The 12,591-nt window shown below is 64.2% G+C and overlaps 1 protein-coding gene across 1 annotated transcript; it reads right to left on the bottom strand.

The window, feature by feature from the left end:
- Positions 1–2,336: 2,336 nt before the first annotated feature.
- On the bottom strand, positions 2,337–3,650 carry LOC141963795 (uncharacterized). Its single transcript, XM_074913453.1, has 2 exons — positions 3,071–3,650; positions 2,337–2,724 (listed from the first exon to the last, which is right to left on the bottom strand). Exons 1-2 carry the CDS (start codon positions 3,589–3,591, stop codon positions 2,337–2,339), a joined length of 909 nt encoding a protein of 302 aa, XP_074769554.1. The 5' UTR covers positions 3,592–3,650.
- Between the last annotated feature and the right edge of the window lie 8,941 nt (positions 3,651–12,591).

Genomic DNA, 12,591 nt, shown 5'->3' with positions numbered 1-12,591 from the left:
ATCGGAGCATCGCACTGACGTTGCTGGCGGGCGGCAGCGTGGGGCACGGGGCCACCTCTGTGTCGCCCACCGACAGCACCGTGTGGCGTTTGCCAGGCAGCGGCGGTGAGCGCAGGCGAGCGCCACCCCCCGCGCGAGCAGCGGCCGAGCGGCACGTCACTGCGCACACGCTCTCGAGGAACGGGCACGACGCTTGGTGGGGAGCGGCTGGAAGCCCCCGGGAATCCACGTGAAAGCGGCAACAAAACTATCCCTCGTGCTGCGCCACAGGGGCCGCGGCGGTAGCGAGGACTGCGCCGCGCTACGGGCGCCCACGAGCGGTGCAGCTGCCTGGCAGCCGAGTCTGCAGAACCTACAGCTCCTGGCACGCGCTGGCCAACGCGGCACGGCCGCCTGCACGCCAAGCGCTGTAAGACCCCGCATCCCAGCGTGACCCAGGGAACCAACGCGGCTGGCCAGAAACCCCACACGCCAGGACCACAGCTCCCGCTGGGTTGCGAGAGGCAGTTTTCTCTGCTTTCTGACCCTGCAGCAACACCGTTGCTCACCCCTCCGAACCCCCACCAATGCACCCAGAAGCCTCACCACCGGCTCGGGGCAGCCCCTGCCACCACCTCCAACACTGCCACCCTGCAGGCACCGCCATCCTCCCCAGGAGCTGCCAGCTGATGGCACGGCTCCACTCACCTTCTCCCTCGGTGCAGCCGGGGCCCAGCAATGCTCAGCGACTGCTCTGCTCCTCCCTTGGTTGACACCGACCCCTCCGACGGCTGCCTTGCTCTTAACAGCAGCACCCGCCCCTCCACCCGGAGCAAGCCCTTTACAGGGAGGGGCCGCTGCCATCAGCCTCACTGCCCACACCTGGGGCCCCTCCAGCCCCAGCCCACAGCTGGAGGCCATCACCCACCCCCACAGAGCATCATCACCCCTCCCAGCCCCTCACCTGGGGCAAAGGAAGCACAAAAGTCAGCCGGCAGCCAGCAAGTGTTTATTCAGTCACACACAGAACAAGTCCCAGAAGGGAGTGAGTCTGCTCCGGGGCTCAGGGCCCCTAATGCTGCCCCTGCCACACCTTGGCGCTTGTTCCCGGAGCCACGCTCCTCAGTCCAGCCGGGAACAGTCAGTCGGTTCCTGGAGCAACAAGCTGCTGGGCAGAGCTGGAAACTGCCAAACATGAGGAGCAAGATGCAGGACACAAGAAGACAGAAGAAAGGTGGCAGCTAGCTGACTAGTACAGGGGTAGAGAGAAAACAAGAGATGAGCAATGGGGCGGTGAGAGGATGGGGACAGGGAACCCAACGTGGATATGCAGAAAAAAAAGCAGCAGGGAGAGAAGAAAACAGGCAGCAGAAAGAAGAAGGAGGAGCAGGACAGAAACCAACAAAGAAGGACGAGGAGCAGCATAGAGATGCAGAAAAAAAAAAAGCTGGGATGGGTGGCACAACAGACATGGAGGGGAAAAAAAAAAGGGGGGGGAGCAGGGAGCTAGACCAAGCAAGATGGAAGAAAGACAAAAAAGCTCCAGAGAACAGGGCACAGAGGGAGGAAAAAGCAACAGCGATGGGGAGTCAGGACAGCAAACCATGGGAAGGAACACAAAACAAATCACATCGCTACATGTGACAGGGCAGAGAAGGAAGAATTAGGAAACAGGGACAGAGACACAGAAAAAAAGAGACCTGGAGCCAAAAACTAATCCTGATGCATACAGAAAGAAGGGGGGTGGGGGTGGGGGGGTGTATTCTAAAACAGGGGAAACAGAGACAGAGAGATGGAGAAAAGACAAAAGCAACAGACTACAAGGCATCGAGAGAGGAATTACTGAATAGTAACAGAGCGCCAGCCAGAAACAGGCCACAAAGCAGCAAAGATCACAGGGGGTACGGGGCACAGAGGAAGGAATTCACAGACCTGGCACAAGGAGCCAGACAGAGAGAGAGCGAGGCAAAAATTAAATGGTGAAAAGAGACAGACCGCAGGGCAGAGGGAGGAATTGATAAACAGGGACAGGGCACCCGACAGAGCATGATGGAGAACAGGGAAAAAAAAAATAGCAGCAAGCTACAGGGAAGAGGGAGGAATTAAAGAACAGTGACTGGAAGACAGACAGCGACACACGGAGAGAGAGAAGACAAAAGAGCGATGGGCAACAAGATGGAGCGGGAGGAAACGAAAAACAGCAGAAGGGAGTCAGCCAGAGAGAAAGACACCAAGGAAAAAGGCCAGACAGGCGATGAGGGACGGAGGTAGGAATGAAAAACGGGGGACAGGGAGCAGGAAAGAGAGAGATGGAGATCGCAGGGAATAGCAGCGGGTGCAGGAAGAAGAAAGGGGCATCAATAGGAACAGGGAGCTGGACAGAGAGGGATGGAGAAAGGCAACAAGAGCGGCAGGGTACAGGGCAGAGAAAGGGAAGACCTACAAGATGGGGACAGGGAGATGCTCCAAGCAAGACGGAAGATACAGGTGAGCAAAAAAAGTTGAGCAGCACCAGAAAGAGAGGAGTCTAGGAGAAAGACAGGGAGGGACCAGGACACACAAGAGGGATGAGAGGGGCCCAAGAGCTCGGGACTTACTGCAGTTCTCCGTGCTGCCAGGAGAATTTGACAGGTCAGACTCTTCCTTCTGTTTGCCTTCTCCCTTCCTCTTCTACAGCTCCAGGTGCCTGGCTGTCCTCCACTTATGAGAAGATGTAGGTGTCTCACAGCTCTTACGAGATGAGGCCTGCTAGACACAGAACCTCATTCAATCACACACTACGTGCAGGAGTAAGACAGAGGAAAGAGAGAGAAACTGAGAAGTGAGGAGCAGAACAGAAGGATCGAGAGAGAAATGGACTGAGGAGTGATGCAAAAGGTACAGAACAAGCAGTCAGAAGTGCAGACAGAAAAAGAAAAGGAAGCAGCAAGACAAGAGAGAGAAAGTGAGAGAGGAAGGGGGAGCAAGGCAGAAGAATAGAAAGAAAACGTATAGAGAAGAAAAAAAAAAATCACAGCATGGGAAAGAGAGGGGCAGGAAGGGACTGGGACATACAAGGGGAGTGACAGGGCCCCGAGGGCCCGGGACTCACCGCGGCTCTCGCTCCCGGCACTGCCGGGAGAACTGGACAGGTCTGATGCTTCTTTCTCCTTCCTTCCTCCTGCCCCTCCTCTTCTTCTGAAACTCCACTCGCCCGGCTGACCTCCCCCTAAAAGAATACGCGGGTGTCTCTCGGCTCTTACAAGACGTGGCTTCCGACACACGCAGCCTCGCTCGCTCGCTCCGCGGCCGTTCCGCGCCTGGGGTGACGCGCGCAGACCCCGGGCGCACGCTGGCGGTCCGGCCCGCTGCGGACTGTGCAGAGGGCTCCTCGCTCACCCGGAGAGGCAGGCGCTCTCCTCCTGCAGGGCGAGGCGGCTGCTGCCCACATGCCCTTGACGTTCTCCTTCCTTCCCTTTCTCCGGCCCCTCCAGCTCCAGCCGCGGCGGCTCCCGCCCCGCTGCCCACGGCCGGGAAGGCTCGGCTCCGCCCGTCCCTTCCGTGGGACGTGAGAAGCGCCAGGCCGGGCAGAGACACCCCACGCCAGCCCGAGCTGGGCGCAGCCGGCGGCATCCCCGGGGCAGGAACGGACACGCGCGGCCCCAGCGCGGCCTCGGGAGGGGGCACGGAGGCGGCAGGGACCCTTATTGCCGCGGACCGGCCCGGCCGCAGCCCCAACACTCACCTCCGCCGCGCATGCGCACTCCCGGGAGACGCCGCGGCCGCGCATGCGCGCCCCCGGGCCGGGGGGCACACCGCGTCTCGGGGAGCCGCGGGCAGCCCGCGGGAAACCGCCACAAAACCGCCCCTCGGGCCGCGCCGCGGGGCCGCGCCGGTACCGAGGGCTGTGCCGTGCCGCGCGCGCCCGCCAGCGCCGCAGCTGCGGGGAACCGAGAGCGCAGAAACTGCAGCTCCCGGCGTGCCCCGGGGAGCCAACATGGCCGACCGGAAGCCCCCTGCACGTGACTACGGCTCCCGCCGCGCCGCCCGCGCACCCGGAAGCCCGGCCGAGCGCAGCCCCGCGCGGCTCCGGGCAGCGCCGCCGCCGCCCGGCCCCGACGCGGAGCGGCCTCCGCCCCCGGTCCCGCCGCACCTTTCCCCGCAGCCGCCCGGCCGCGCGGCCCCGCTCCTGCCTCGGCTCGCACCGGCTCCTCCTCCAGCACCGGCCCCGGACAGGGAGGGGGCGCTGCCTGCAGCCTCCCTGCCCGCCCCTGCGGCTCCTCCGGCCCGGCCCACGCTCCCCCCCCCCCCCGGTAACTATAGCGACCAGCACCGTTAATAAACGCCGGAGATGCCCGTCGCTCCTCCGAGCTCGCGCTCTATGGGCCGCCGGTCCTCCGGTCGCGGGGCCGCCGCCGCGCACGCGCACTCCGGGGGCCGCCCGGCGCAGCCGCACGCCGCAGGTCGCCTCTCCCCGCCGGGGGAACCTTCCCCGGCCAGCGGGAGCAGCCGCTGGGCGAGACCGCTCCGGTGCGCGGGCCGACGGGACCAACGCTGCCAAATCTTATAACCCCCCGGAGAGGGAGGAGCTCCGGCACGGCCGCAGCGCAGGGCAGCGCAGTCTCGCCTTGTGACCCAGAACTCAGCGGGGTGACCGAAGTGTCGGTCAGAGCAGCCTCAGGGCTCTTCGGACGGGTGGAAGGGGGAGGAAAGCCTGTGACAACGCGACACGGGAGCGCAGAGTTGTTTTAAGGACGAAACAGCGTAACTTCGGTCCCTGGGAGACCAGTACAGTAACTATTAAAAGCACACGTATTGTTAGATATTTTTCCTAAACTCACATTTATCCAATTTAGTTTTTCAAATCCTGGTGATAGCAGAAATAGTTTTTTTTAAAAAAAAAAAACCCAGATAAATCCAGGAACATTTCTGCCCGCGTTCAGCCGCTCTTCTGGAGCGTACGCTAGGAGCTGGAGAACCCGAGCAAGCTGTCTGATTATATTTACGGCAGCTCTGGCCCCGACAGCTCCCACGTCCGTCCCCTTGCCAGGAACTAGCGCCGCGGCGGCTACAGCTCAGCCCAAAGCCAAACCGACACCGACCTCGGCTCTGGAAAGCGCCACCTCATCTCCCCCCGTTTTGCTGATTAGGGATATCAATTCAACTCAGACACCAGAGTGAAAAGAGCAGGCGTATTTTATTAGAAATAGCTAAATAATAACAGAAGAATACAGAAAACACACAGTAAGAAAAGACGGAATAGTGCACTCACACAGACAGGAAAATACAGGGTAACGCATCAAATCCTGACTGCCTGAGAGAGAGGGAACAGCGATTAAAAAAGATCCCTCAGCACCTGCACCCGTTGCCATCACCCAGACCCGCAGGCAGCCCCGGTTACAGCGAGGGTTTGCAGAGCCTTTCCCGGCAAGTGGGAAACCCTACGCGGTGCGTCCACCCGTAGGTGAGGCCTCCAAAGTCGCTGTGAGCGGGTCCACCCTTCTATACCCCAAAATCGGCAAGCCAGAAGAGCTGGCACCTTGGTTTGGAGCGGAAATATCTGGTTTCAATCTCACATTAGATTCCCCCGGAGCCTGGCCAGGGCTCAGGGGAGAAGCTAAGGGAGCTCCTCTGCTTACCCAGGCAGACTAGGTGCAAGGGCTCACGTCAGGCCACAGGGCCAGACTACGGTCTCCACGACCCGGTTATTTTATCCCCACACAAAGAAAGATAAATGTACATTCAAGAGAGCTACGTCTTCCACACCTCTTTCACTAACGATGACATACTGAGTGAGCAGCTTCGGCTCAGGGCCTGTTGTTCAGGCTTCGATACTTCCACTTTTTACATCGGAATAGGTGGTTGGTTATCACTTAGTAAAATACCTGTTAGCACAATGGTTAACAGTTACAAAATACACAGGACTCGTCTACAAGTCAACTCTGGCTTGGCCCTATTGTCCAAGCCTTAGCGCTTCACCCCGAGAGTCCCCTTGCAAGCAGCCAGGACCAACACACGCCGCAAACATTCCAGCGGCTGCCAAAGGTTAAAATCCCACGCGCAGCGCCACGTGGCAGGCAGCGGTTAAAGCCGAGTTGGGCAGAAAAGGAGCTAAATGGGGAACACCCAGTTGGAGAAAGCATCTGACTGAGCACCCCCAGCACTGAACAGATGGGGAAAGGGTGGGCACAAACGCCCTTTTGGGGCAGGGAAGAGGAACGTGCTCCTCCAGAGGCTGAGATCCAGCCGCTTCCTTCCCCGTACAGGTGCGGAAAGAGAAGCACTCAGAGCAGGGGAATCCACCTCCAAAACCCTGCTCCCGACTGCTCTTCCCCCGGCATCCCACGCAGCCTCAAAGGGCGCTGCGGGTGGCTGCAGAGCCCTCCCGCTCCCCACGGCTGGTGCAGCCACATCCAAGTACAGGAAGGAGTTTTGAGAAAACTTCAGGAAGTTGGGTCATCGTCAGGTGGAATGGGAGCAGGTTCTAAAACTGGAGAACTACCAAGAGCCGAGTACTTGCTCACGAGCCAAAGAAAACATCCCCAAAGGGGCAGGGACGCTGGAGGCGACCACAGCCCAGGTGACAGGGAGATCCCCTGCCCAGGAGGGCTTTCTCTCGCCTCTTTGCCGGACCGCTGCCGCTACTCCTCCCGCTCGCTCTTGCCTCGCAGGTCCTTCTGCACGCGGTGGATGTCTCTCCCTTCTTCTCCACGACCAACTGCTGCAAGAGCAGGAGAATGCCATCAGGTCCGAGAGCGACGACGGTCCTGGGTGAGAGCTGGCCACAGCACCACCTGAACACCGGCCGCCCTCACACACCCCTATACCCCCGCCCCCCCGAAAAAAACTCACAGATCGGCTTTTCTTACCCAATCGGTGCTCCGGTGCTGCCACACGTGGAGTCGCGGCCGGCGCTGGAGCTGGGCTCAGAGTCGGGCACTCTGGGCAAACGGAGCTGGGCATGCAAAGCGGCGGCCACAGAGGCTGCGCCCCTGCTTACAGGGGGCTCGAGCCGCTGCCGGGACTGCAAAGTGCCCGGGACTGCAGGGCACGGGCCAGGCCCTGACTTACAGGGCAGCCCCAGTCCCAAAGGCCCACGAGGCCCCTCCTCTCCGCTACAGGGGCACCCTGACCCGCACCCCGCTAACAGGGCCGCCACCCCACACAAGGCGCCAGCCAAGCACTATCGAGAGTGCTGGGCGCTGTCTGCCCTGAAGGCAGGTGAATCGGCAGCAGCGGCCCTTTCCCAAGAGGTTCTGGGGGCTGGGGAAGCAGAACTTCCCGAGGGGGGTTCCTCATCGCTGGGGAGAAGCTGCCGCGTCACTGCGGAGCAGCCGGTTGCAAGGGGCTGGCGGCTGAGGCCCACCACTGCTGCCTGTCACCCTAAATCTCCCCCTGCCCTGCCGTACCCCTGTCCCCTCTCCCTCTATGCTTTAAGCCCCCAGGCCGCCGGGCACCACCAGGTGAGAAAATGGGGTCTGAGGCGGCTCAGGCCGGGGCAGGAGGGAGGAAGGAGGGCCGGGGGCCACAGCACGCTGAGGGAAGGTCCCTCAGGCGGCCGGCTTCCCCGTCGTCCAGGCAGAGGAGCTGGCGCCCGACCGCGCCTTCCTTCCAGGCACCAGCTCCCGGAGAAGACAGAAGGAAGAGGCATCCGTGGCCTGCGGAAGAAACTACGAGGCGAGGGCAAGCGAGAGGAGGAGCGGCACGCTGAAACCGGGGAAAGAGAAAGGGGCTGCGGGCAAAGGGCCCTCCCTGTCACCACGGCTGCTGTGGGACAAGAGCGTCCTGGGCAACTCTGGGAGGGTCTCGAGGACTCTGGGGCAGGTACTTGGCTCAGGGCCGTTCCCTGCGTTTCTAGAGGCTACCGCGGTTCTCGGTGAAGGGGACACAACTGCCGAGCCTTTGCCCTCGAAGGCCGGGGGCCGCAGACGCCCGCTCGCTACCCGCTCCTCCTGCCGAGGGCGGCGGACGGGCACAACCCTGCTTACAGGGCCGTCGGGTCAGAGGGCTCCACGGCTCGTGGCACTCGCCCCGAGTACGGGGCCGGCACGCTGGCAGGTCGCCAGCAGGACAGGCAGCCACCCAGGCCCAGAGAGCGGGCGGGTCGCGCGTCGGCCGTGCTACGACCGCGCGGCTTGGCTCCGTCCTTGGAAAGGAGGGGCCAGCCAGGACTCGCCCTCCGCTCGCGGGCTCAGCGGGGACCGACCCCCTGTTGCTGCACAGAGCCCCTCTTTCCCTCCCGGGAAGTTTAAGCTAAGTACGCTGCAGCGATTTCAACAGGGGCCTAAACAAGAAGCTCCTTCACTCGCTCACTCGCACCGACGCGGACACAGGCAGGCACACGGACACGGACGGGGGGAAAGAAAACTTCCCAGAAGAGAGAGCGAGCTCTGTGCAGCCAATGTCTGGGGAGCCGTCCCCTCCCGCGAGCAAGAGAGCAGAGCCTCGGACCTGCCCCCCCGGACGCACGGAGCCCAGAGGGACTCAACGTGCCACGGGGCTTCGCGGGGGATCAAGGGACAAGTGCCGCGACGCGCCCCGACTCCAGGGGGTCACGCTGGCCAGGCCGCCAGCAGGCAGAAAGCCGCCAGGGCCGGGGAAACAGCCCTCCCCTGCCTACAGGGCGGGCTTGGGGGCCAGAGAGCCCCATTTGCCCCTCGGTGCGGGGACGGTGACGCTCTCTCCTTACAGGGTCGCCCCTCTCTCCGGGCAGCCAAACCGTCGGGGCAAGGGGGCAAAAGGCCAGAGACCCGAGCCCTGCTTACAGGGAGGTCACCCGGCGCAGCGCCGGCCAGGACACCAAAGGTGCCGGCAACGGTGCCGTGGGGAGGCCCCTTTGCCCGGAGCTCCCGCCTCTCCCCCCAGCCCTCTCTTCAGCCCGCCGCTCCTCCTCTCCCTCGCTCTGGCCTCGCAGCTCCTTCACGATGCCTTGTCTTGCTTCTCGAGGAGCTGGTGCTCGGAAGGAAGGCGCAGCCAGGCGCCAGCTCCCCCACCCGGAGGACAGAGCAGAGGCCCCGGCCCCGCTGCCAGGCCCCCCCCCGCGCCCAAGTTACAGGCCGGCCGGCCTGGCTGCGGCTCACCACCACGGCGTGCTTCAGGAGCTCCGCTTCCCGCCCCGGCCGCAGAGACGGCGCCGCTCACCCCCCTCGAAGGGTTGCCACCTGCCCGGCAGCCTGACCACGGGGTGACGTGGCAAAAGGCCAGCAAAAACCCAAAGACCCGAGCCCTGCTTACAGGGGGGTCACCCGGCACAAAGCCGGTCAGGGCACCAAAGGTCCTGGCGACACGCTGGTGCGACCACAGCCCCGGTGACAGGGAGGTCCCTTTGCCCAGAGCGCCCTTCTCCTGCCTCCTCTTGCTGCCCAGACTTCCTCCGCTCTTGGCCTGCAGCGGTACAGGACGGAGACCTCCACGCTGCTCCGCCGCCTGCTGCAAGGGCAGGAGGATGCCGTCAGGTCCGAGAGCGATGCTGGTCCCCGGCGAGAGCTGGCCACAGCACCACCCGAACCCCGGCCGCCCTCCCACCACCCACCCCGCGAAAAAACCTCGCAGATCGGCTTTCCTCACCCAGTCGGTGCTCCAGTGCTTCGTGCAGGGACCGTGACGGGCTCTCATCTGCAATGGGCTCCTGGCAGCATCCGGCGGCTGCTGGCAGCGTCTGTCAGGGCCTGGACCCTCCTCAGCCCCTGAGGTGATGGCGGTCCCTCCTCATGCAGCTCCAGTCCCCCCCACGCGCCCTGACGCAGCTCTGCTGCCCCTCCTAGGTGACGGCACTGGCCCCCCACCCTGCAGCAGCTTTGATCCCCCGCCAAGGTGGCTCCAATCCCTCGGCCCCGAGTCGATCCGGTTCTTGCTGAGGCAGCGCCGACTTGCGCTCCCCTTTTCCTCAGGCGGCCGCTCCGCCCCTCACAGCGGCGCTTTGCCCAGAGCGCGCTTCTCTTTCTTCCGCTTGCTGCCCAGACTTCCTTCGCTGCTCCTCCTGCTAACCCTTGCCTTGCACGGCCTTCCGCATGCGGTGGATGTCTCTCCCTTCTCCACCACCAAGTGCTGCAAGAGCAGGAGGGTGCCGTCAGGCCTGAGAGGGACGACGGTCCCCGGCGAGAGCCTGACACGGCACCACCCGAACCCTGGCCGCCCTCCCACACCACTATTCCTCTATACCCCCCCCCCCCCCCCCAAAAAAAACCTCACAGATCGGCTTTTCTTACCCAATCGGTGCTCCGGTGCTGCCACACGTGGAGTCGCGGCCGGCGCTGGAGCTGGGCTCGGAGTTGGGCACTCTGGGCAAACGGAGCTGGGCATGCAAAGCGGCGGCCACAGAGGCTGCGCCCCTGCTTACAGGGGGCTCGAGCCGCTGCCGGGACTGCAGGGCACGGGCCAGGCCCCGACTTACAGGGCAGCCCCGGTCCCAAAGGCCCACGAGGCCCCTCCTCTCCGCTACAGGGGCACCCTGACCCGCACCCCGCTAACAGGGCCGCCACCCCACACAAGGCGCCAGCCAAGCACTATCGAGAGTGCTGGGCGCTGTCTGCCCTGAAGGCAGGTGAATCGGCAGCAGCGGCCCTTTCCCAAGAGGTTCTGGGGGCTGGGGAAGCAGAACTTCCCGAGGGGGGTTCCTCATCGCTTGGGAGAAGCTGCCGCGTCACTGCGGAGCAGCCGGTTGCAAGGGGCTGGTGGCTGAGGCCCACCCGTGCTGCCTGTCCCCCTAAATCTCCCCCTGCCCTGCCGTACCCCTGTCCCCTCTCCCTCTATGCTTTAAGCCCCCAGGCCGCCGGGCACCACCAGGTGAGAAAATGGGGTCTGAGGCGGCTCAGGCCGGGGCAGGGGGCAGGAGGGAGGAGGGAGGGCCGGGGGCCAGAGCACGCTGAGGGAAGGTCCCTCAGGCGGCCGGCTTCCCCGTCGTCCAGGCAGAGGAGCTGGCGCCCGACCGCGCCGTCCTTCCAGGCACCAGCTCCCGGAGAAGAAAGAAGGAAGAGGCATCCGTGGCCTGCGGAAGAAACTACGAGGCGAGGGCAAGCGAGAGGAGGAGCGGCACGCTGAAACCGGGGAAAGAGAAAGGGGCTGCGGGCAAAGGGCCCTTCCTGTCCCACGGCTGCTGTGGGACAAGAGCATCCTGGGCAACTCTGGGAGGGTCTCGAGGACTCTGGGGCAGGTACTTGGCTCAGGGCCGTTCCCTGCGTTTCTAGAGGCTACCGCGGTTCTCGGTGAAGGGGACACAACTGCCGAGCCTTTGCCCTCGAAGGCCGGGGGCCGCAGACGCCCGCTCGCTACCCGCTCCTCCTGCCGAGGGCGGGGGACGGGCACAACCCTGCTTACAGGGCCGTCGGGTCAGAGGGCTCCACGGCTCGTGGCACTCGCCCCGAGTACGGGGCCGGCACGCTGGCAGGTCGCCAGCAGGACAGGCAGCCACCCAGGCCCAGAGAGCGGGCGGGTCACGCGTCGGCCGTGCTACGACCGCGCGGCTTGGCTCCGTCCTTGGAAAGGAGGGGCCAGCCGGGACTCGCCCTCCGCTCGCGGGCTCAGCGGGGACCGACCCCCTGTTGCTGCACAGAGCCCCTCTTTCCCTCCCGGGAAGTTTAAGCTAAGTACGCTGCAGCGATTTCAACAGGGGCCTAAACAAGAAGCTCCTTCACTCGCTCACTCGCACCGACGCGGACACAGGCAGGCACACGGACACGGACAGGGGCAAAGAAAACTTCCCAGAAGAGAGAGCGAGCTCTGTGCAGCCAATGTCTGGGGAGCCGTCCCCTCCCGCGAGCAAGAGAGCAGAGCCTCGGACCTGCCCCCCCGGACGCACGGAGCCCAGAGGGACTCAACGTGCCACGGGGCTTCGCGGGGGACCAAGGGACAAGTGCCGCGACGCGCCCCGACTCCAGGGGGTCACGCTGGCCAGGCCGCCAGCAGGCAGAAAGCCGCCAGGGCCGGGGAAACAGCCCTCCCCTGCCTACAGGGCGGGCTTGGGGGCCAGAGAGCCCCATTTGCCCCTCGGTGCGGGGACGGTGCCGCTCTCTCCTTACAGGGTCGCCCCTCTCTCCGGGCAGCCAAACCGTCGGGGCAAGGGGGCAAAAGGCCAGAGACCCGAGCCCTGCTTACAGGGAGGTCACCCGGCGCAGCGCCGGCCAGGACACCAAAGGTGCCGGCAACGGTGCCGTGGGGAGGCCCCTTTGCCCTGAGCTCCCGCCTCTCCCCCCAGCCCTCTCTTCAGCCCGCCGCTCCTCCTCTCCCTCGCTCTGGCCTCGCAGCTCCTTCACGATGCCTTGTCTTGCTTCTCGAGGAGCTGGTGCTCGGAAGGAAGGCGCAGCCAGGCGCCAGCTCCCCCACCCGGAGGACAGAGCAGAGGCCCCGGCCCCGCTGCCAGGCCCCCCCCCGCGCCCAAGTTACAGGCCGGCCGGCCTGGCTGCGGCTCACCACCACGGCGTGCTTCAGGAGCTCCGCTTCCCGCCCCGGCCGCAGAGACGGCGCCGCTCACCCCCCTTAGAGGGTTGCCACCTGCCCGGCAGCCTGACCACGGGGTGACGTGGCAAAAGGCCGGCAAAAACCCAAAGACCCGAGCCCTGCTTACAGGGGGGTCACCCGGCACAAAGCCGGTCAGGGCACCAAAGGTCCTGGCGACACGCTGGTGCGACCACAGCC

Source organism: Athene noctua, chromosome 9 (assembly GCF_965140245.1).
Source record: "Athene noctua chromosome 9, bAthNoc1.hap1.1, whole genome shotgun sequence".
Lineage (NCBI taxonomy): Eukaryota > Metazoa > Chordata > Aves > Strigiformes > Strigidae > Athene > Athene noctua.
Note: the sequence above shows the minus strand (reverse complement) of the source record. Positions and strands in the feature narration are given on the sequence as shown.